The sequence below is a fragment of the Acanthaster planci genome, linkage group LG06, assembly GCF_054643075.1.
Source record: "Acanthaster planci isolate LZ-2023a linkage group LG06, COTS_SCS, whole genome shotgun sequence".
NCBI classification, from domain to species: Eukaryota; Metazoa; Echinodermata; class Asteroidea; order Valvatida; family Acanthasteridae; genus Acanthaster; species Acanthaster planci.
In genome coordinates this window covers 22,653,030-22,678,879 of record NC_141782.1, presented here as the reverse complement: position 1 = coordinate 22,678,879, position 25,850 = coordinate 22,653,030, and the positions used below count along the sequence as shown (strand labels likewise).

Below are 25,850 nucleotides of genomic sequence, written 5' to 3'. Positions count from 1 at the left end.
ACAAAAATCTATCAAAAAGAAAAGAAAAAACCAAAACCATACGTTATTTTATTGCCTTTATCCCAAAGTGTAAAAAATATATAACAAGCACTATATAACTAATTCTGTGGGAATGAGGCGATTGGACGTACTTTATTTATGCATCTAGTTATTTTAGTTCCAATGACATTACTTTTAACTGTTCAACAATACTGACAAAGATGAAACGTATTCAAGAAGACAGTGCCATTTGAAATTTTTCAATCGTGACACTTTTGAACAGGACATTAATTAATAAAACTAACAGAAATTTCACAAACAGAATACAGCCCAAATGCAAAATCTTGGGGAAAATTCAACATTCCAATCTATAGAGAGATTTCAAGTGCACTTGGGGCATTTACATTATAAAAAAGAAAGAAAGATTGCGCATTCATCTTTCAAACTAAATAAAAGTATTATATATGATACATTACTATAGCTTGTTGATATTAAGGATATTCCAACTACAGTTCAGAATACTGCATAAGTATTCTAATGAGGTTCACCAACTGGAATTATTAACAGGTCAAGTCAAATGCCAAATAATAATAAAGATAAACAATGGTAAAAGATGGCTTTGTCACTGTTCATTTCCACAGCTCCTTACTAAAGACAGCAAAGTGAGGCGTAATAAGGTTGTGATTGACTTGAGACATGATTAATCACTATCTTGGACCCTTCGCACTATGTCTCCACTTTTCACAACACGAACGGCTAAGAATACAATCTGAAAAACCATTTCCTCTTGAAATGAAAAGTTCAGTTATATAAACCAAGAAAAAATAAGACAACATTCAACCTGCAGGTGCAGGACAACGTGCAAAGACAAAGGTCAGTTTTTCTTCTTAATTCAACTCAATTTCTTTTTCGCAAGTGAGCATTTAATGAATTTTGAAGAGAAAAGTGATCGTAATCCAAAGTGTTGATAAACTCTTCAAAAGTGTCAACCTTATCTTCTATGATATGACAGTAAAATGAAAGCATTTATATGTACAATATTCTTAGGCTTAAATGGTAATGAGAAAACAATTCCCAATCACAGATGAAAACCATTCTGGTATTTATCGGAGAAAAGGAGTAAAACCAGGTTACCTGCAAAAATTTTATTTAATGTGTACGCCTTATGTCTGGTTCTTAATAATATTCCATTGAACAGTTTATTAGCAAAGCTTTACTTTCCTTTTTTCCCCATTTTTTTCACTCCCTCTAACCCGCAGAAAATGGTAACAGTTATTATACCGCATTTCTAAAGATATTTGTATTGTTTTGTTTGTGCACCATGCACTAAATTGTAGCATACACAAGTAGCTGTACAGGTCAGAAAGTGTTTCAGTATTTTTCTATAATGATAGCGTGCTGTCCATCAAAAGTTCTTTAACAAGTCTTCTCACAAATCCTTTCATAAAACAGTCACAAGTAACAATGTATAAACCGTCAAAGGAATACATGTTACAATTCATTTGAATAGCTTACAACTTGACTTGCAACTGAACAGCTTCTGATGGTCTTGCGGGAACCCATCATGGACTACACCTCCAACATTGCAAGGTCTTGCACATGAATATGCAAAAAAGTCTCATTCATGACTTGAACTATATTCACAAGCTGAACATTTTATAATGCTACAGTGCGTGCACTGCAGATATTCAGGACCATTAGAAATGGGTATACATGTGGGATACATATGTGGCTTGGAAAAACTAGTTGGTTAAGTCACACCTTCATGAGGTTATTTTATCTTGCACACTGTAAGCAATGTCCATTTCACATCAATATAATCTTGCATAAACACATGGGTTTTTTAAGTAACTCCATCCACATCAATTCCTATGGTCTCTATTAATGTATCGATGTGCAAGCTCAGCTGAAAAAGGTGTGGTCTTGACAGCCTAATTTGGTTCGTAAGTGTGATTTCACTTCAGTTTAAACCACGTCCACTGCACATGCACTGCACACAGTTACAAGCATTGATCGCCGTTTACATGGAATGGGAAGTTAATGCGAACTTCAACGATAGTCCAATGGGAGCCTGCAAATTGGGGTGCGTCTGCCTTTGTGACGAAGTCACTTACGAACCGGATACCACAGTTATACTTAACACCAAAGGTTAAAACCATTTACAGGAGGTTTTACAAGACTACATATACTCCAACTTGCATTTTCTTTGCATTTGCATATGCCCAACCATCTAAAATTAGTGACTGGTCATTAATTTCAGGTTCATGTTTGCTAAATTACATCAAGTAACATTCTAGAGTTAGTGCTCTGTATTTTAAACACAAGGCAAAACATTTTAAGGTAATGACAACCCTTGTTCCTAGGGCACTGTTACAAGGAAGCTTTCAGAATCAATGCCAACCAAACTCTGTACAATACCAAGGGCCAATCCACCAAATTTGATTTTTGGGGGCCCAAACAAGTTGGATTTTTTGATGAATCCTTTCATGATCTTTCTGAGGGGTGAGGCTACAGTTTGAGACATTTTACATGCTTTTAGGAGAAAGGGAAACAAAATAGGCGAAAACTTAACCTTTCATTTAAAAAATATAGTGGCTTTGTTAGTGGGCATAGCCTCCACTTCCCCCGAACCACCCTTGCACAATACGTGGGTATACTCTTTAAACTTTTTCTGTTACATCAAGGCCTACATGAAGTAAGAGTGCCTTAGCTATGGTGATATGCTGCCAACACAAGCAGTTAGATTTGAGCAGACTGTAGTAAATTGGATTAGTGGGATTAGTAGTACATTACTAAGTCCTTATGAAGGACATTAATTTCTACATAAATACATGTACAGTCCAGAATATACCACATACACTTCCTTACATACTAAACCTCGCAAGAGAACATTTTGCAACAACAATCAAACTATGGGATAAATATAAACAAATGTACAGATATTGTTTAAATATCAATTTTTAAAACTCCTGCTGCAAATCTTTCAATCAACTTACCATACTTGAAAAGTATTATTTGCTATGCTATAGAAAAATTAAAATAAAGTTCTTTGTTGTCATTAAAAATAAAGTAAATCTGAGCTTTGATTCTGCAAGTCTATGTGTAAGTTATCTGGTTGACTGGTAACATAAAATTCTGAAGAAATTTGAAAGTTTGATTTTAAAAAGTTAGGAGGCTTGAGGCAATTTCTGAAGTAGCTAAGCTGGCCTAACACCACACTTTGATGATGAATTTGTTTTGAGCATTTAGGTTTCCTCTCAAGAGCGCTTTGAGTTCATTTCCAGCAGTATTTTTCATCTAATCACAATATTTTCGGTATGGGTCCACCTTAGCAGTTACAACACTTCAAATATGTTCAACACTAGGATTGAATCCCAATTTCAGATAAAACACGATGCATCATGCAGCACAACACATGAAGCTCTCTGAGGTATGAGTTCGTGGCCACTTTACATGGCTTTTACACGATCTTCCAATGAGTTCAATTCAGACATGACACCCTCAGGCAAGTCCACGTTCACTTGATCATCAAAGTATTTCCTAATCTGTTGGACTTCCTCCATCCAGAAACCTTTTGGGAGATGAAAGAGCTCATACATATCTTCTGGTTCAACGTCCAAGCCATGAACATTGAGAGTACCCTCCTTGGGAACAAGTCCAATTGCTGACTTCTTAGCGATATCTTCTCCATTACACCGCTTCAGGATCCAGTCAAGCACCCGGATGTTCTCACCAAAACCAGGCCACAAGAACTTGCCTTCCTCGCTGGTGCGGAACCAGTTGACATGGAAGATTTTGGGCAGTTTAAGGCCTGGCTTATGCTGGAAATGTAACCAATGCTGGAAATACTGGCCGACATTGTAGCCAAAGAAGGGTCGCATTGCAAACGGGTCATGCATTATAACTTTGCCTGCCAAAAGAAAGAAAAATCCAAAAATCAACAAAAGCTAGCTTCAAGTACATGTAGATGATATATGGACAGACTGACAATTTGTACGTCAGTTCAATGTTCTTGCTTTAAATGCATAAAATAATAAGTGATGAGTTACTTTTTTGACATACTGTCCTTTTGACCTCTCACCTTTGTGCTCAGCAGCAGCAGTAGCCTCTGACCTCATAGCAGCCCCTACAAACACTCCATGTTGCCAATTCAATGCTTCATACACAAGAGGGACTCCTAAACCAAAGACACAAAAATCTCAAGAGTGTGGAAACCAATATTCAGAACTTTCAATTATTACCCAAGTTTTCTTGTCAGAAAAAAACAGCCATATTCTCAGCCAACTGACAACATTTCTGATAAGGTAGCTTTGCTAGATGTTCAGAGGTATCACCAGAAACAATATATTTTTTGCATAATAATAAAAAATTACATCAATCTGACCATTTCATTCAAATAAAAAAATCAACAGGTTTATTTTTACTAAAAGTTGTTGGTTTGAGTAAATCTTTGCTAAATTGTGCTGTGTCAAACAAAAAAAAAATCTCAAGTTCTTATTTTAATTAGGTTTCTATGTCCCATCGGGCTTCATCTCATTCTACAGACATTTTTGTTCCAACTCTCCCGCCCATTTCCTTTACCTTTTGGTCTTCTCCCGCCAAACAGAATGGCATCAATGGGTACCCCCTCCGGGTCTTCCCAAGCTGGATCAATGACAGGGCATTGTGATGCAGGTGTACAGAATCTGGAGTTAGGATGAGCAGCTGGTACTCCGCTATCTTTACTCCAGTTCTCCTTACCCAGCCAAGTGGTGATGGATACATCCTGCAATAAAGCATCAACGGTCACCAAATATCTGTAAAAATCTCCTTTTTCAATTTTCAACATTGTAGTAAGTTTTGAAACCAAACCCATAATGTTTAACTTCATTAAGTTCAAGAGTGCACAAAATGCTGATCCTTCCACCTCTGCGGTCTGGGTTCGAATCTCAGCCCGGTCTACATGTGGATGTGGTTTTCAGTCCCTACCCAATTCTGTGAGTTTTACCCAGAATATTCCTCTGGGGTTTTCCTCCCACCTCTTAAAGTGTAACTGCTTCTCACTGTCCCCTCTCTACAGGTTTCTTCAGGCTTGCGAGCTACAGTTCCAGGGGTCCTTTGAGAAATCCTTGGTGTCATAACCAGAAATGATTAATAATAATCATAATTCAAACTGTCTAGCATGACTGTGCCAAAATTGGGGGCAAACATCTCAAAGTTTTCTAAGTTGTGTCATTAATGTTACCTTTGATGTCTCCTTCTCCAGACCCTCCCAATAGAATCCTCCATCACTGGTTTCCGCTACGTTGGTAAACACTGTATTCTTCATGCAAGTTGCCAAGGCATTGGGATTGGTTTTACTGGATGTTCCTGGTGCAACACCAAAGAAGCCATATTCAGGGTTGATAGCTCGCAGACGCCCTTCTTTGTCAAACTTCATCCAGGCGATGTCATCACCAATGCACTCCGCCTTCCAGCCTGGTAAGCTTGGCATGATCATGGCAAGATTTGTTTTACCACAGGCACTTGGGAAAGATGCAGCGATGTACTTCTTCTCCCCTTGTGGATTAGTCAGTCCTAGGATCTGAAAATGTCAGGGAATTCAATGTTCTACTTCAAGCATTTCTCTACGCAAAGACAAGCAGAAACCAAAATGGAAGTCTGTAGCCTTAGAAATTACCGTAGTGCTCAGTAGTGACTGTAATACTGACACATCATATCTTTTTTTTATCTAGAAAGTGGGAAACAAATTGGAAATTTTGCACTGAAGACACAAAGTTGAAATTGGTGCACAATAGATGTGGACAAAAAGCTGTGTTCTGATTAAAATGAGAGCTCTATGAAGAGCATTTACCAGCATGTGTTCAGCCAACCAGCCCTCATCTTTGGCAATTCTTGAAGCAATACGTAGAGCAAAACACTTCTTGCCCAGAAGTGAGTTACCACCATAGCCACTGCCAAAGGAGATGATCTCTCTGTTGTCAGGGATGTGTGAGATGATGGTCTTCTCTGGGTTGCATGGCCAGTTGTTGATTGGAGGTGCTAGTAGGAGAAATAAGTAATTTACATTTCAGCATCACCTGAACTAGTATTACAGTTATTGGCCTCAACAAGAATTTAAGAGAATACAACAGTGAGCTTTGAATAATTTCAGTGAACAGGTTGCCTAAGACAGAGCTATTAACCGGAGAAGCCTTGTGACCAGTTGCTTTGCAGCCAACTAGTTACTCTTATAGAGTATGCTGAAATTCTTTGATTAACCCTAACCCCCTAGGGTGTATGCAAAATTGTACTGAAATTGCAGGATTTGGGACTGTTAGAGTTAATGAAATTGCACAGACACACAGGTATGCTTGAAAATGGTCCAAACTGGCTGGTGGCCACTATCAACTGGAGTCAAACTGAATTGACAGAACCGTGTGCCTTTGACAAATACACACAAAGGGCAGGAAATGTGGCTACAAAAAACAAACTGCCCATTGGGCCAGTTACCGGTAGCTAAAATGGCTAGTATGATACATTCATGTAGAAAATGGCTCAGCAATTTGGTAAGCAGCAGACTAAAACTTTCAACCAAGTAATTTGCATGTAAAAACTCACTCATCATGGGTAGTGGCTGACCAACTGAGTGAAGACATTTGACAAAGTCTCCATCACCAAGTACATCTAGAGCTTTCTTGCCCATGCGAGTCATTATACGCATACTGGCTACAACATAGGGGGAGTCTGTCAACTCGACACCAATCTTGGAGAGTGGAGATCCATAGGGTCCCATGCTGAATGGTACAACATACATGGTTCTTCCTGATTAAATAAAGCAGATTCATGTTAGTCACTGATGATCATTATGGTTGATAATATGTCAGTACCAGAGTCAACACACTGATGTTAAATCCAGCCCCTTTATGCCAAAACAAAATATTTTTACCTAATGTCATTTACAATAAATGATTTAAAATTTTTGTGCACATTTTAAACAAACTGAAAGTGAAGCACAGAATCCAAAATAATTGGGCACCATCCCATTTTGACAGATTGCACTGAATACGATACAGGTAGATTCAGGGAACACAATCCGAAATGGATTCCTTCTTAGTAAGTCCACTGAGCATAATTACCCAAATTATTTTGCATGAATAGGAACCCTGGACACTTTACCACAGTTTTTGCATGAAGCTACATGTATTGTGGATTGCATGACTACATTCAATTTTTTGTACATGTACTTTGGGAGGATTCAACAACAAATTTTTAAAAAGTGGTGTTCCTACCGGCATGCAATAGCCACCTTTTCCTATTTGACATGCAACTTGTGTAAACAAGTTATTCCTTACTGCAGTGTTTTTAATTACAAACTAACAATAAACTATCAACTTAATCAAATTAAATTATTAACTGTTTTCCATTCCATGAAGCAACAAGTCAATATGACAATGAATGGCATTGACAATGCTGGACTTGTTTGTCACAAAAGTGTTCCAAAAACCAATTCACTGACAGTGGTTTCCTGTTCCTTTTGCTCTGCTCTACATGTATATTTAGGATAAAAATTTGTTGAGTAATGTGCTGACCTCACATGCAAGGAAATACCGGTAAATCCCATATGTATAATCTGCAGGTATTGAATGGTACATGTACGCGTAGTTCCACGTCACGCTTGTATAATACTCAGTACAGCACAGGAAGGCCAAACCACAAACTAATTACAATGTACAGAGTATATGTTGGCTACCTCGCCATAAAACTGGACTACCATCTTTAATAATGTTTTTGCTCAATGCCTACAACAAAGACTCATGAACAACCAGTCCTGATCCATTACATGTACATGCGGAACCTGATTCTATGAGAAATCTGTTTTCTTTCTGTCTGGTAGATTATTCAGAATTCCTGAAATTACTGTGAAAGGCATTATTTGTCTTGCTACCCTTATGCATGTTTACTGTACATTTAACCAAGCACACAAAGCTGGACTAGCATCAATGATGTCTTGATCCTGCTATTGCACTGTATTTTGATGGTTTTCCACTTAACATGCTAAAACTTTGTTGATTGGTCATACAGATGAGCATTGTATTTTCATTACAGTGATAAGAAATCACCCACTTACTCTAAACTTAAAACAAGACCTGTAGCCTTTTTTTTGACAAATGGAATGGCGTCAATTCCTAGAGGAAGCTCCCAATATGGTATGCTGAGTAATACCATCAGTGGACCTTCCCCACATGTTGTGGTTTACCTGGAATGGATGTAGGTTAGTCATGACATCACCCCATAACCAGGATATGGAACCCATGAGCTCTACATCCATCCTCCAGTGTAGGAGGAGTCAGCCTATTTATTCTAGATCATGGCAAAGCCCATACCACATTTCAACACTGGTAAGCATTCTATGTAAATCAAAGCACTGCCACGTTCTTCCTGTACTCAATGCCAATGCAAGATAAGGAATCACATGTGTATGAATGGTGCCAACGAGGAATCCCGTGTACAAAACCATTTCCCTAAAAGCACCAGTCATTCAGCTGTGCATGCAAATGACTTAAAGAAGTTCAGATCTACATGTTGTATAAAAGCTTAGGTTGTCAACATGTTGAAAATGGAAATGTTTTCTCTTAGAAAAGGCTACTTTTCTAAGAGAATTTTTAACCAAATTTTTAATATTGATTTTTTTCTTGAAACTACTGAAGAATCATGCAAACAAATGATTTATTTTCCATTTTCCAAGACAGACTAAGTTTTAAGAACAAGTCTCTCCAATAAGCATTTTCATGTACCCATGACTGCAATTATAATGCTGCCCACTTCCTCAGGTGGTATTTATTCACAGAACGGAATAACAACTAGAAATAAGACCAAGGCTTTGACCCAGTGATTTTAACATTTAAAAAGAAGGCTCACCCTTCATACATCCAGGGAAGCGATCATCAATTGCCTTCTGAAGGTCTCCCGGTGATATCCACTTGCCTACAGTCCCTTCAACCCCTTCTCTAGGGATGGGGACAGTATCTCTTTGATAGGGAGTTGATATAACTGTCTTGCTCTCCACACGGGCAACATCTTTAGGGTCTGTTCTTGCCAACCAGCTAGACAAAATGAAAACAAATCAACTCTGTGAGTGTTTTCTATCAAAAGGTACATTACCTTTATGAGCCTATGCCACCAGTTTTTATTGTACATTTACGTGTAGCTTGTACTTTTTACCAAAAGATCATGAGGAAGAGTGAGCCAGTTAAAACTTAATCTTTCTCTTCAGTTATGGATTGATGGTACACATACATGTATCTGATCCAGTTTTTGTCCAACCAAGAGTTTTCTCAAATCAAGATTACTTTTACTTGCTCACAACTCTTCATTTTGAGTATTGGTGTTAGGGTCTAGATTTCTGACAGCGCTTAGTCAAGAATTGAGATTTCATTTGCGTCTTACATCACAGTGGAACCTTACAAATCACACAGTCAGTTCACTGATCCAAGTCTCTCTGATAAAAGCTCACTGACCCATAATTTCAGGATGACAAATATGACTTTGATATTGAGCCTTTAAAATGTTGCACAGCTTACCAGTTCTCATATTTGGCAAGTCTTTTGACAATGCCTTCCTTTTCCATCTGTGTCAGGAGGGCTTTGTTCTCTTCCTGGGAACCATCACAGATGTAGACATTATCTGGCTGGCAAATCTCTGCCTTCTCTAAGACGTATTCTCTAACATGAGGCTGGAGGTCATCAAGTTTTCCGTTGACTATCTTAGGGAGGGGAGCTGCTTGAGAGCTGATACTACAAGCTGGCATACTGGCGAGTGTTTTGCTGAAATTATACGCTTGACTATTAACAGAAAAACAAAAGACAGAGAAACGGCCGTCATTTTTCCACCAAAACAAATTTAAATTGATACAAGTATATGTATTTATTTATTCAAGCCCAATAACTGGCATGAACTACTTTTGAACTGAACTGAACTGTGGTGATAAAAAACAAATGAAGTTCAAAAAAAGTTATTTGATGAAGGTTCTTACAAGTTACTGCATGATCTGCGTTTGTGGAATTGCTATGGGTCCTCGTGATTAAAAAAGTGTCACATACATGTACATGTACATGAAAAGTGTAAGGTTTCTCACATTTGTTTTGATTAAATAGTTTTAAAAAAACTGTCCTGCAGAAGACAGCTGCAGCTATTCATATGTGATATTGACCCATCCATCCACGCACAAATCACTGGCCACTTTTTTAAAAAAGATATTTTTGCTAATTCCAACTTGTTTTCCCAATGAAATTAAACATATTGAATTTTTTTTGCGATTTAATTCTAATTTCATAATGTAACTTGAAGTTTGCTCTCATTTTTCCCACAATTTTGGTTTTCAAATACTACAGATTTACTGCATAACCGCCATATTTCAGTTACCCCTTGCTTGCTGGCATTACAACGTGCCAATTATCATCTTTGATCACGTTTGACGTTATCTTATTAAGTATACACCCCTGTAACAATGGGCAGTAAAGCAACAGCCATTGGTATTAAAACTTTAAATATGATGTCAGCAGGATGAAAGCAAGTACTACATAACTGATAACCACTCAGCTGGCTGACAGAGTCAATCTGATAAGTCAATATAAGATTGCTAAGAGACCCATGTTCCAGGGAATTAACACTGCCCTGGATACATCAAACACACCACCTTATTTCAGATACATGAGTCAAAGTCCAGTAACTAAAAAAATCTACCAGCTAAAAACATAGTTGGCCATTTCAAATTTCAATGTCCGTCCTCATTCCAGGGAGAGCGGGGAGATACAATTGTATACATGTACATTATACATAAGACTGGAAATTCTTCAGGATGAGTTGAGTTCATAGTGCATAGTCCAACACTCACTATGAAACATCCTTTGTCATAATGGGGATGATAACCATGAAGCCATAAAATGGACGAGCTTGCCTAATGGGCCTGAGCACTTACTGGATTAGTATAGGGCTTCCAATAACAATTTACCATGTACATGTATTACAGTCCCAAAATTTAAGACTGTGAAAATACTGTGCCCCACTACATTTATAGCATCTGCCATGCCCAGGGGTATGATACATGTAACGGTATGTGTGAGGTAGTCAAACAAATTTTGAAAAATTCTAGTGCCTAAAGCAAAGTGTGTGTTTTAAAAAAGGGATAAAATAAATTCAACAGGGTCTAAAAATACAATACATGTACTCTAGATTTCCCCTCCAAAATAAATCCATCTTGTATTCTGTGTCCCTCTTTACTGTTTTGAAACTGATCTAATTTCAAAATATTCAAGTTTGTTTGCCTTTTTCTTCCATCTTTGTCTATTTAAACCCCCTCACATGTATTGCAATTTTGGACTGTTTCTCCCAAGCATGAGGCACCTCCCAAGCATGTGGCACCAAAACAGGAAAAATAAGAACATACATGTACATGTATATACTGCAATTTAGTGTGGAAAATTAAATTTTTTAAAAACAACAAAAGGAATGTTGCCACTTGGGGGGAGGAAAAGGGTGATAATGACCCACAGATTCAAACTCCCACTCTCAGTCACCTCCCATTAAGACTTACATGTATCACTAATACTGCATGGCTGATTTTGCACAACTGTGCAGTGTTTCCCCCAAAGCGTTATAGCGTAGTAGCACTGCTACACTTTACCGAATTGTCGCTACGCTATCAGATTGGCCGCTAGGCTTTATTTTTTACTGCTACACTTTAAAATTGAGTGCTATACTTAAAATGTTACCTTTGACACTTGCTACAAAAATATTTAATGATCCAAACATGACACTGTAACTGATGGCCGCGTAGTACGGGCAGCCACCTGGACACACAAGCGCGCACAGTCACCACACAGCTATACTTATGGGCCATTTCCTTTCTTCTCGTGTACAAAACTCACACACAACACGCAAAAAATTTCAAATCACTCCAATTTAAACCAGTTTCACTTTTTTGGGTTGAAATTTCCACCATATGTCCCTTATATAAAACACTTCAATTTGTAGCAGATTTTTACCCATCAAAAATTTCCCGGTTTTGAGTTATTTCCAAATATCAGTTTCATGACATTCTTGTGGGGTTCCACTCTAGTACCCAACAAGGATCAAAACTGGCCTTGTGAAGTTGTGGGGTACCTTCCATTGTTCCGGTACCCCACAAGGCAGCATAAATAAGCGCATGGGCATGTACACGTACATTAACATAGCGGGCATTTTCGTGGAGTCTCCACTTTTTGGATGGACAGTTGTGGGGCCAAGAATGCGGAGGGAGTCCAGTAGACTGGCCCCCAGTCTGGGGCTAGGCGTACCCCCAACATGCCCAACTTAATTAGCACTAGATAAACGACAAAGTTGGGATGACCATGAACATGATAAAGGCAATTTAAAGCATACAACGCAAAACGAATCAACCACATCAACACAACAGTAGGCCTCTGACATTAACAAACATGCACATCTAGCGTCTGTGACCGTATAGTCGCCAACTATTGTCAAGTCTCATTGGTTTTCACAAGTAAGTGGCGAAATAAGGGACCTGTCGACTACATACACCGTCACGCTGCATATGATTCGTGCAACCATCCAGCCATAAAAATTTCCCAAACCCGCCAAATGAAAAGGCAAGCAATTCGCGCTTTATCGACTCACCGTATAATAAACCCACGTAGGATTGACGACATGTTGATGTTGGTGTTTCGACAGATCCAAGTTGAACAAATCAAACTGATAAAGACTCACAGAACGTAAGTCAGTCAAATAAATTTCTCAGCCGGTCAGCTGAGTGTGCTATATGTTGCAACAACTACCCCTGGCCCTCACGACGTACGTTGCGCCGGCGGTACAGCTGATAGTCTGCGGACAACCGAGTCGTCAATCCCTGTTGGTAGTACCATAGAGAATGGTACATCAAAAAGAGACGGTTGCCAGACAAGTCGGAAAGATAGCATTTGACCTTGTGCGGTATTTTTCCACTAATTTGCATATAATAATATTTCAGCGCGAAAACGTGAGCACTCATCAAAATCAATTAATATCTAAAAGGTCCCATAGCACTTTGAATTAATTCATTGGTTTTAGAGTTTAATCGTACGTTTAAGAGACTTCGCAATCCTGATTTTCTGGTGAAGAAACTCAACACAAGATGACGTCAACGAAATATAGGTGTGGCGTCATATACCTTATATGATTGGCTCTTGATGAAGGCTCGGCTCATGAATATTTATATTTCAACTATGACATGCACAAAATGCTACTGTGTTCGGCGCAAACACATGCTAACGTACATGTACAATGTGCACTGTACATGTACATGTACAGTACATGAACATGTACATGTACTGTAATTTAAATGTACTCAGTTCGATACCAATGAAAGCTCCACATGAAGCAAGATATGGGGCAGAGAGAACCCCCCTCTTTTGCGTTGGTCATTGTTTGACCGGAATCTCAAGCAGGGTCAGGAATTCTTTTCAGGCTTGGGGGGGGGGGAAACTAGTCTAGCCAGAGAGTGTCCATTAAGGGGGTACACCTCCGTCCCATATCTTGCCAGGTGACGTAGTGATAATTAACAAAGATGGGAACAAACGTTTTTATTTCTACGTGACTATCTGTAGTGACCACATGTCGTCAGGGAATTAGACTAAATAAAAATAGCCAAGTACCTCGAAACGTTTTATCGAAGAAAATGCAACTGCTATTTGATAACAATTTATCTTTTTCATCATTGAACGTTGTTATCATTAGATACAAAATTTCTAACAAATTTCCAAAAATTCTGCATATAGCAAAACAATACAGGAAAAAAGGAAACATAATAAAAATGATTTCCAAAAGTAAAGAACCTTACAAATTACGCAATGGGCCATTCAAATATGTCTCCAGTGCACTAACATTCCAAAATTGTTAGATTAAATACCAGAAGAAATCTTTCCAAATTAAAAGATGGTAATTTTTTGGATATTTTAGTGGTTATACTGAACTAAAATTTGATGGCTTATTCAATTGTTTAATGGTAAACACTTAACCTACTATATTCCTATCCTTACAAAACAAAACTCGTGCTCCGAGTACATGTACGCTTAACATTTTGTTGTGAATTATATGGGTATTGATCAATTTGTATGAATTTTCTCGCACTGTTGCTATTTTTTGTAGGTATCATTAACAGTGACTAAATAATGCCATTGAGGAGAGCCTATTTGCTCGACCGGTATATTTACAAACGATTTAAGTCGCCCTGGTACAACACTGTTATCGCGGCCAAAGTAACAGTGTTTAACGGGAAAACTTGCCAATTTGTTTTGTACTAAGTGTGGGCCGCATCAAGTTTGCATAGTTTTTATTCATAAAGTTCTGCCGAGATATCGTCGTCTCTCTCTCTCTCTCTCTCTCTCTCTCTCTCTCTCTCTCTCTCTCTCTCTCTCTCTCTCTCTCTCTCTCTCTCTCTCTCTCTCTCTCTCTCTCTGGCTTACTTGCTACCTTTACCATGAGCTTCAAAACTTAAAATAAAATTACTTACCGAAAATCCGCACACAATAGGCCGACCGCTTTACTCTGTCGAAAGTGACCACAATAAATATCACCCACCCAAATCTGAATTTAGGCCATCCAATGCAACTCGAGGAAAGTATGTGAAACGTTGACGGGTAAATTGGCCTTATAACCAACGATTTTGTGTGACGTCAATATTTAGTGCATTCTGAAAGGAAAAGCGCCTTGTCACACAGACGTTGCACAATATTGGAGGTCAGTCGGGGGTGTGTACCGGTAGCGCATTCTGATTGGATACCTTAATTGTTCTGGCAACGACTTTTGCATATCTCATAGTCAAAACAGCAAAGAGAATCGAAAACAGCCGTTATCATTCATGACATAGGCAGATCGAAGTAAGGACGATCACACCATATCACACGACGTTCATGATTTCATCATCCTATCAAAACAATCACAGCGCGCAAAATTATGGGAAAAGTTTCTGTGTCATAAAAGTTGTTCGAATAAGAAAAAGGCGAATAAAATTGCCAATTTTTTATCAATTCACGAAACAAGTCATCATTTCAATTCTTCAATTTCCTTTGTTGAATTTAATTCGTTTTGAATTTATCTGCAGTGCCTTGAAATCGGGGCCTTTTATATTATTTGCATAAACATATTATATATGACCCCTGTCGGGACGAAAATTATGTGGATGATGTCCGAAACAGTCCACAATGCAGAGAACCATACACCCGGTTCTGCTTCTCTCTTCTAGTACATGTGACAGATCATATCTACTTTCTCTTGCTAGTGACACATCAAAACTACTTTTTCCATTAAATGACCTGTATCATAATAATGCCAATATTCACTCCATAGCTGCTCAGTCTGTCATGTCATTATTTTTTATTTCCCACTCGTTACTGAACAGCTGTTATGGTAAAAGGTAAACACTTTCGTGTGGGCGTTCGATTGCGAGTGGGCATAGCGAGGGTGTGTCACCTTCAACAAACGCTGAATGGTGTTTTGCATTATCGGTCAAATACTGGTCATTCAAACAGTTTCACCCCACAGTACTTAAAGTTAACACAATTGTTGGTTTCCGCGGCGACGCTCTTTTCAGGAGTCATCCAAGCGAGACAGTGGAATGGTATTTGTGAGCGGCGAGCGTATTGGCATCGTACGGGTCACGTCAGGGAATCGTTGGCCAGGCAGGCTTATTATTCCAACGTCACGGTAGAGAGAGAGAGAGAAAAAACAGCTGTTCATATTCCTGGAACACTGTTGCTGATATTCATTTTGTTGTTCGTTCTGCGCTTGTGGCATGTATGATGCATGAGATGCGACAAAGGGGCCCCTCTTTAAGTTTTCTTTTGTGTTGTAGGTAATTTTGGAATTCCTTTCAGAATTTAGGGGAGATGTAGCATACATTATGCACCGCAATGGGGCACCAAGTATTGTGCTTAGTTTCCTTCTGCCTGTCACATTCTATGAGTTATTTTGAAGTTCATGTGAAGCTGTATGCACTGACTACCCCTCTAATTATTCAAAATACTAAAACATAAGTTATCTTGTAACTTCTCTGGGCGATTTTCATACTTCTCTCTCTCTCCAAACAAATGTCAAAGCCAGGATGTTTCGGAACTAATAACTACAGTTTTCACAGAAGGAAATCCCTAGGTAATTCCCTCCCAGCAGCCTCTGCTAAATAATTTTCTGTACTTCAGCAACACTGCAAGAACCTAGGAGCCTAAATAGACGTGATCTTGATTTTTTTGCATAAACCTTTCAACATTTTCGATAAAAAAGACTGACATTCTGTGCACCACCACATGACACAAAATATTGCATCAGCAAAGGGCTAGGCTATTTGCATACAATAAAGACAACAGATGGCTGGGTTTTTATTCGATGTTGCATGGTTTGGAGAAAATGATGAGATTTGACGGCAAAGTTTTGGCAATTATAAAAAATGTGTCAAGCTTCCGGTGTTTCAAACCTCAGTCATACATAATCGTGAACTGTCACTGGACTGTGATATTCTTGTGTGTATCCTTTAGACGTAAAATTTGAATTAAATAGGTGATTTAAATAAAAGAGTATGTTTCCAATATTTTTATTACGCTGAATCTTAAAGACCTGCAGACTGAGTAAGAAAAGAAGCCCAAAAATTCGACGAATGTATAAAATCAGTCTGTGAGGGAAGACCTATTCATTTCGCCCGGATGTATTATAAATCAGTCTATGATGGAAGACCTATTCAGAGGAAACATAAAATACTTGAATTTTATAGCTCCCATGCACAGATAGTAACTGGTACCAGGAAGAATCTTTGGTTGTTGACAGCATCATAATTTGTAGCTCAAGTTCTAACTGTGAATAGGTTTTGGTCCCTAGACATTTTTTTAGGGGGGGTGATTTGGTTTAGCTTTATTTTGTCTGTCTTTTCCCTGCGAAGACTAATATAAGAATGTTGCTTTTGATCGATTCCATAATGAATTCTATGTAAGGCTCGAGACATCTTTGTACGGAATATGACTCCCAAAATTTATTATCATTTCGCCCAGATGTATTATAAATTTCACCATTCCGACAACGATCCACGAGGATGGAATGGTAACCTGCAGTTCTTCAACGGAGGTAGATCAGAACGTGTTTTCATCCGTGAAATATGCCTCTATAGAGCAATGGTATATCCCGGTCCTGGGGGAGGGCAAAATGGATTGTTTTTCAAGAATACCTCTTTTAAAGAACACCTCTAAGGAAAATATATTTTCTCTAACTTTATCTGTTTAAATAAAAATTGAAGCATCCAAATCGAACGTACTGTCATGAGTCTTCAAGCTCAGCTATAACAAGCTAAAAGAAAAAAAGGCTTTTTTCTGTTTATGCCAAGATGCGAATTCTGAATGTAGTTTGCGCCATTCGGAGAAAACGAGGGAACCCTCCTCTTGTGTTGGTAGTGGATAAAGCCTTGTGTCGCTGGTGCGGTACAGCGCCGGGATTGTTCATGAGTTGGAGTCTGTTGACCGGAAGACGAGGAAGCTGATAACGACACATGGTATGCTGCATCCAAGGGCTAGTGTCAGCAGGCAATACTTGCCGAGGACCAAAGGAGGACAGGCACTGATGAGCATGATGGACTGTAACTGTTGAGAAGAGAGGTCTTTACGGGTATGTTTCTTGAGCGCAGGATTGGTTGCTGACAATGGCTAAGAACATATAGTACACCAAGTGGACGCCAGTGCATAATATAAGAGGGAAAAGAATGAGGAAAGATTTAGAGATTGAGAAGGGGAGCCACTCCGTGGGAAATTGGGGGCATGGAAGAGGCGACAGGGAACAAGACCCAGGGAAGTTAAAAAGAAGCGACTTGAAGAGGAAATGGGGGGTAGTAGATAACAGTTGCACAGGATCAGGCACTGCGGACGAACGTGATGAAGGCGAGGATAGAGGGAGTCAACGTATCTCTAATTTGCAGGTTATGTGGTATGGAACGCCCAATGTACCAATTTATAATGTTAATGGTAACATATCGTTTATTTATTTATTCCATTGTTTTACCCAGGGTATGCCCAAACAGTTACAAAATAGCTTGCATTGGGGCCCTGCGATCATTACAAATTAATAAAATTGTTAGAAACTCACGACGACAAGTAAAATTGACAAATACGACGAACATTACTATTTACAAATACAGACCACTAAAATATCATACACGTGTGAACATTTAAATAATCAAGGCATTAATTAAATACTGATCACGGGATGGGCGAAAACCCTGCACAAAAAAAAATTTAGGGAAAAAAAGAACACGGGGAAATTCCCGATCCGGCTCCAATGAACAATGCCAACCAAGTTAACAACTCCATAAATCAGCATTTGGGACTACACGGCACTGGTCATGGCTTTCCGTAGTTCTGATTTGAATGTCCCGCAGGATTAAAGTCTATACCTCTGAGTGGCTCTGGCAAATTGTTCCATATTTTTGCACCTTTCACAGCAAAACTTTGGGCGTAGCATTCTTTTTTGGATAAAGGGACTTTAAGTGCCTTGTTAACTGAGTATCTTGTTTCCCGAATCTGTATGAATGGCATAAACAGATTTGTCATATACATAGGAGCTTATTTGTTTAGACATTTAAAAACAAGAACAGTCTTTTTAGATCTAAATCTCTCGGAAAATGGCACCCAGTTCAGTGTAGCAAACATATTTGCTGAGGGGCTGAGAGAGGTACATTTGAGGGTTATCCGTGCAGCTCTTTTTAGACATTTGTTACTGAAGAATGGTATCGTGGGATATGTATCTTCCTCCCCATACTGTGCAAAGGTATTCTAAAGTTGGCATAACTAAGCTAATGAAAAGTGTGTGCAGGCTACTTTGTCCGATTCCGGATTCTGTTTAACATACCTAATTTAGATGAGACTGTTTTCTTACGTAATCAACATGTGGGCCCCAAATAAGTGTTTCGTCAATAATAACTCCCAAGCATTTACAAGATTTTTCTTTGACAATTAGGCTATCAGCAATGTAGAAGTTCAATTCTGTATTGGCGGTTTTCTGCCTTAAACCAATAAGCACGCATTTGGTTTTGTTTGTATTTAGTTCAAGTTTGTTTCTTGAGCGCTAGTGTAGAATTCTGTCAAGAGCTACATTCATATTACTTTCTATTTCATTAATACTGGAAGAGCTGCACGTTAGAGTTGAGTAATCTGTATACATAGGGCCTATACAAGTTAAAATTTGGTGGGATACATGATGGCAGATCACTTGTGTAAATAATGAACAAAAGTGGTCCCAATATCGAACCCTGTGGGACATCAACACCAATTGTAAGCGGCAGAACCTTTGATATCTAAGGCCCGCTTCAAACGTCGAACTTCTGCCGTGTCTAATTCAAATAATGACTCAAAATTTTAATTAGACACTGCAAAAATTCGACGTTTGAAGCAACTGCCGGCTTTCTGCCAAAAGTGGGACAGGTCTTGCCGCTTTTAACGGCAGAAGAGCGGCACGGCTTCAAAAGTCGAATATCTGCCGTGTCTAATTCAACTTAAACGTCCCAACTCGGAACATCATCAGGGCCATTTTAAAATGCGCATGCGCCCACAACAGCTGTCTTCGTTTCGGCGTTAAAACAAGATGGCGGCGCCCACGGATATGTCCAACATTTTATGAACTCCTCATCGTTTTTTGGAAACCATAATTACTGAAGTGTCCCACATGTTTCTGATGATGGACTCACAAAGTTCATTAACAATTGTTGAGACAGTAGAAGCACCAGCACCTGTCATTTCCGCAACAGTATAATTGTAGTCACCTAGTCTGTGAAGACAAATTCCTAACCTGTGCCTTGGAGATATAGGGATGTTATGTATGACAGGATGAATTCAACGGTTCCTTTTGAAACACGAAATGCCCTTTTGAATCTTTTCTCAGAGTTCGTATTTAGCATCAATTCTAGCCAACCTGTATTCTCGACAAGACCGGGGTCTTGTAACATTTTCCCTAGAAAGGAGGAGTAGCAGGACAAGTGAACATACGATTAGAACTCTCCTTGTTGCTATACCAATGAGTTGTAACTGATTGTTGCGAGAGAAAGCGTCTTCTTCTCGCAATGAGAAGATGTCGCAATATAATTCTTGCTTGGTCCGCCATGTCGTAATTTTGCATTAAGGTCAACAGAAAACCGGCGTTTGAAGCAACTGCCGAACTTCTGCCGCTTTTATGTCGATCGCAATTAATTGAGTTAGACACAGAAGTTCGATGCTTAAAGAAGGCCTTACCCTCAATATTTACCGACTGACTACGATCGCTTAGGTATGATTTAAACCAACCGATTAGTAGAGTAGACATGTTAAGCCTTTTTAATTTTAAGCCTTTTTAATTTTTCCAGAAGAATTTCAAGGTCAACACGACCAAATGCTGTACTGAGATCTATAAATACACTACCAGTAACTTCTTCATGCTCCATAGCCTGGACACACTCTATCTGTCAAATCGTGTAGGGTGGTTTAAGTTGAGTGCAAGGGTCTAAATCCTGACTGGCAACTAGGAATGAGGTTATTTTCTTCAAGGTAAGTGTATACTGACGAGTGCATCCACCTTTCCAAAATTTTAAAGACAATTGGCAATATAGAGATAGGACGATAATTGCTTATACTACATTTGTCTTCTCCCTTGTGAATCGGTGTCACCTGAGCATGTCTTTGGGATATCTCCCACATGTGATGGAGAGGTTAAAGATATGAGTTAGACATTTGGTAATACATGGGGAAGCCATTTTGATCATTTTAACACTTATCCTATCTGGACCTGTTGATTTCCCGACTGACATTGATGATATTTGCTTTTGAACAAATTCTTCTGTAATGTGAGGTATCATGCATTTGTCGTCGAGGGAATCATGGACAGGAGCATCAGTATTTTCGTCTTTTCCAGGTTCGTGCAAGGGACCATTACCACTTTTGCGTTTTCCAATTGTAAAAAAGTGTTCATTAAATATATCAGCAATTTCAATAGGATCGTCAATGTCTTCTCCATTTGGACAAATGATGGAGTTTGGAACACTTTCTTGATTCTTTGGGAAAACCTCCTTTAGCTTTTTCCACAACATAGGCCCCTAGGCTACATGAATTGCTTTTGTTTCTTCTAAGGCTGACGTGAAGTATTCGCTATTCTTTTGACGTATATTCTTAATCATCGTGTTACGCAGTTTTTTGTAAGAATCCCAATGTATCTGTGAACCTGTGGGTTTGGCGATTTTAAGTAAAAGATCACGTTGCCTCATAAGTCGAAGAATTTCCGCATCGAGCCAGTGCAAGGTGGCACCCTGAATACGTTTTGTTTTAATCGGTGCGTGGAAACTGATAATGCTCATGTTAAAATAGGGAATGCCAAATAGGCCACGCTTCGTCAACGTCATGTCAATTTAACACATGTTGCCGTGGTGCATTAATGAGATCTTCCTTTAAAACATCATTTCTATATCTTTAAAACACCGAAAATTAATTGAACAACCTTTCATTTTTGGCGTTTTCATTGAACTATGTAAACCGTAAACAAGATTGTGGCCACTTATTACGACTGGTAAGACACCACAATCTTTCATGAGCTGTGGGTGGGAACTAAAAATGATATCGATTGTGGTCTGAGTGGATTCAGTAACACGTATTGGTTCGTTTATAAGTTGCGACATTCGAAACGAATTAAAACAAGAAGTCATTGGGTTCGGATTTACACTATCATTTTCGGAAACATCACAATTGAAATCCCCAGTTACAATCATTTCTTTGTGTTCGCAGGAGGCCTTATCGATCATGTCGTCAACTTTGTCTATAAAATCAACACAGTTTGAACGTGGTCTATACACAGAACTGAAGAGTACAGACTGTCTTTGTTTACACTTGATTTCAACCCACATGCATTCGACATCATCTGTTTCAAGATCTTCACGACAGATGAAAGTCAAATTGTTTCGAACATACATAGCAACCCCAACACCATGCCGGTTCCTGTCTTTTCTGACAGTGGAATATAATTGGGTAGAATGATCTCATTGTCCTTGATTGACCCATCACAGAACTTTCATTTAAGCAGATGATGTCAAATGGATTTCTAGACATTAATATTTGAAGATGCTCAAATTTATTACGCTTCTTACATTAAGATGAGCAAATGAGAACCAGAGCGTTTGATGACGTCAGTCTATTATGTAAGGTTCTCAGTCCATTGTGTGATGTTGTCAAACCATCATTGTGATGTTGTAAATCTGTTATGCGAAGTTCTCAATCCATAACGTGATGTTCTCAATCCATTTATATCATGTTGTTAAACCCTTATGCGTTGGTTTTAATCCATTACGTTGTGAAGTCCAGACATTATTTCGCGTAGTCAATGCATTACGCGTGATCAGCAACCGTTTACATAGCCTTAATCGATTATGTAATACCGTAAAGAATGTATTATGTGGTGTTGTCAGCGAATTACGTAGTCAAAGCATTACGCTGCCTCTCCACTTGTTGGGCTATCCCTATACGGGTCTTAGTTGTTTTCATGGGTACAGTCCGAACGGGCCGGGCCGGGCCGTGCCGCGCACTAGCAGGATGGAACATCTGTTTCAAGAATTTTCAGGGAAAACATAAGTAAACTAAACATTTTTTACCGTGATAAGTTCAACATTCATAAATACCTCCGTCTCTCTATTCAACAACGTGCAACTAATCCATGTGTTAATTTTGCACATATGGATTGGCAATGAGGTCACTATAGTGCATGTCTATGTCCCCAAGGAACTGTGAGTGACCAGAAGAGGGAGCATGGGCGTGCACTAGTGACTGCATTTGGCCAGTCCATATGTGTTTTATAACACACCTCAAACTAGAAAAATATTCTTTCAGGGTTTGAACTGTTTAAATTCAATTAATTTCTTTACAAAGAGATGCCCACGAAGCCCAGCACAACCTGGTAGTAGTCGTCTACTCGAAGCTTGAAAAAAAATATCTGATGTGGAAACACTGGTAAGATCATGACAGATTAAACCTGTAGAAATTTGTAAAATACAAGAATACATTAATATAGGGGGGAGTGTGAGCGTATATCCTTCATTATTAATATAATATCAATTTTATTGCAGGTAAGTACCTTTATGTAATTTGGGAATTATCTTACACAATTTCGGATAGACTCAACCTGCAGATTTCAAAGCTTACAGTGTCGACGCCAACACTGCCTGTCCAAACTCGTTTGAAGAAGACTTTCTATGGTAGAATCCGGTAAAATTTGTAGCCGAAGACAAATCAGCTGTTTTAAGGATATCAGCAAGAGAGACACCTGCATGAGCTGCTGTTGATGTAGAGGCAACCCTGGTAGAATGTGCCTTGAAGATAGAAGTATCTATCTCTGCAAGTGACGTAATATCTCTAAGATATCTCAAACTTTTGGATGAATCACAGGATGATGAGGTTTAGAACAAGACAATAAAAGTTGAGACCATCTGGATCGTCCGCTACCCCTGTGGTGATGTGTCCTGTCCAGGCACTCTCCCAGGGCCCGAACTACACAAAGATTTCTATTACCAGAAAAAAAAGAGGCAACTCGGATCTCATGGAAAGGCTTTTACAACAAACACTCGTTTAAATGGTTTCGTGAGCCAAAAATGTATCTTCCATCAGAGCATTTAGACATATGACCAATGTCTGGAGCAGTAATCTTCAGTTAGACAAGATAGACAGCCACACACTTCACAATTATTTTGAAAATACTCACAACTCTCACAGGTGTCCAGGCTGCACAGAAAAACGATGATCAACATGTCCCCTTTCACTTTCCTTTTAATTTTTGGGGGGTTGACCAATAAATTTTTGAGAAATTTTCACCAGAAGCAGACCACCCCTAAAATGAAGAAAAATGTTTCTGCCAAGGAAAAGTAACCATTTAAAAAACCATCCATCTGCAAAACGGCCAAATAGTGCCACTTTCGGACCCGACTGCACCCAAATTGCTCAGAACTGGAAGCCCAAAGTCCGGGCCAGACGTTCAGTGCCATATTTCTCCAATTTCTCAATTTCATGGCTCTCAGGACCCTCTAATATAGAATATTTTGAGTGTATAACTTTTATTAATGAGCTCGGCGGACATATTTTGGGCCTTTTTGTAAGGGTGCACCCCCAAGAAGGAGCCTGAAAAACCGGTGGATTAGTATTAGTCGAAGACGGCATGACAGAACCAGCCGAGCTACCTGGGAGCCCTGCTGCAGCTGGTGTAAGTAGAAGACGCTGACAAAGGATCGAAGGAGGCTGCCATTGCTGGTAGGTCTTGGGTTGGGCCAGGGTACGGCGGCCGACTGACGTTATTAGAGCTACCAGCCCACGACGGGACTGGCGCTGGGTGCTCTCCCGCCCATCCGCCCCGGGCCTGGGACGTGACCGACTAGCACGTATTCGGCTGCCACACAATCTCTCTGGTTGCAATGGTCAAATTGTCGATAACTTCGTCTTCTGGAGGTCTGGAGAGCTGTAGAATGAATACGACTTCCCGTAGAATCCTTAGGCATGGCGAAAAAAATCTAACGAAACTCTCCCGCACACAAGAAACAAAAGACGACTACTACCAGGTTGTGCTGGGCTTCGTGGGTATCTCTTTACAAAGAATTTGCATATGACTGAACTATAAAGAGTGGACCAGATTGCGCCACGAGGGACGAGTCTGCAGAGTGAGTCTATCCGAAATTGTGAAGTATAATTGAAGGTTCATTATAGAGTCCCTTGCTGCAGTCTAATTTTGAATTGCTACATTCTACAAGGAAAAGAATTCTTTCAGTGTTTTAACTGTTCACATTCAACTTTTCACTAAATACAATTCAAAAATTGCAAAAATTGAAGATTCATTTTAATTTTCATAGATGCTGTCTAATTTCGATTCGCTGTATACAACTAGGAAAAGAAATCTTCCAGGGTTTTCACAGTTTCAATACGAAAAACGTTTTAAAATGAGCCATAACAACCTCCAGAGGGCGCAATAACCAGTCAAAATTTTTCAAGACAAGTGCCTAACTGACCCGGTGTGGTGGTCTCAGCTGTCTCCCGGTCTCGGCGCCCCCCGTCCAACCAAATATGGTAAAATACGTCATGCCATCTCTGCGCACAACAACGGGAAAGTCGTCCGTTTAATGTCTGGCTAGGGGGGAGCGGGTTAGCGTGGCAGTTCTTTCCTCGCTTTGCACCTATGAGGCCCGGGTTCGAGTTCCGGCTTGGCCCAGGCTTTAAGTGCATTTGGTTTCCAGTCCATACTCGCTCTCGCAGGTTTTCTCCGGGTGCTTCGGTTTCCTCCTGCCTCTAAAACTGGACATTCTTCCTAACTCCGTAATGTGATGCTGATTAATAAAGTGTATGAATAAACGTACAGTTATTGGCGCAAATAGCCTGAGTTGTTGAAAGCGCCATTAAAACAAAACAACAATGTCTGGCTATTCAGGGGGACCGCTGAGACTGGGAGACAGCTGAGACCGCCACACCGGTAACTAGCAAAGATTGTATTGGTCACTAACATAGAATTGTACATGTACATGTACATTGAAGATCAGTGCGTGTTTTTACAAATGCACAGATTGGCTCCAAGAACACTAACGATGTAGTTTATACTGCTTATGATGGAAGGGTGCCATACTAAGAAACGAAGATCTCATGCGCACAGGAAAAATTACGATTATAAATTCTTTTTACAGAGCAATAAACTTTCACTGAAACTAGAAAGTAATAGCAAAACGATTTAATGGGATTTTCTTAAGAAAAAATGAATAAAGCAAGAAAAACTGAGAGAAAGTCATCATCAAAGTCGCACTACTGTACATATGGCCGCTCATACTTCTTGCGGCCAAAACCATGTGCGTGCATGCGTGCATAATTATG

The 25,850-nt window shown here is 39.3% G+C and overlaps 1 protein-coding gene and 1 long non-coding RNA gene across 3 annotated transcripts; both read right to left on the bottom strand.

Moving 5' to 3' along the window:
- Positions 1 to 27: 27 nt before the first annotated feature.
- Positions 28 to 14,642, bottom strand: LOC110980089 (phosphoenolpyruvate carboxykinase, cytosolic [GTP]-like). 2 transcript variants are annotated; one of them, XM_022236421.2, is made up of 10 exons: positions 14,486 to 14,639; positions 12,616 to 12,844; positions 9,522 to 9,782; positions 8,860 to 9,044; positions 6,559 to 6,762; positions 5,813 to 6,000; positions 5,204 to 5,542; positions 4,561 to 4,744; positions 4,061 to 4,156; positions 28 to 3,889 (listed from the first exon to the last, which is right to left on the bottom strand). In XM_022236421.2, the coding sequence occupies exons 2-10, from the start codon at positions 12,645 to 12,647 to the stop codon at positions 3,429 to 3,431; spliced, it is 1,950 nt and encodes a 649-aa protein (XP_022092113.2). In that variant the 5' UTR covers positions 12,648 to 12,844; positions 14,486 to 14,639; the 3' UTR covers positions 28 to 3,428. The 2 variants fall into 2 exon arrangements, with proteins under 2 accessions (XP_022092113.2, XP_022092114.2); XM_022236422.2 differs by lacking the exon at positions 12,616 to 12,844 and having other exon boundaries at positions 14,486 to 14,642.
- A 7,424-nt stretch (positions 14,643 to 22,066) lies between these two features.
- LOC147798959 (uncharacterized) lies at positions 22,067 to 24,445 on the bottom strand. Its single transcript, XR_015425694.1, has 2 exons — positions 24,182 to 24,445; positions 22,067 to 23,244 (listed from the first exon to the last, which is right to left on the bottom strand). It is a non-coding gene; the product is annotated as an uncharacterized LOC147798959 (long non-coding RNA).
- Positions 24,446 to 25,850: the final 1,405 nt, after the last annotated feature.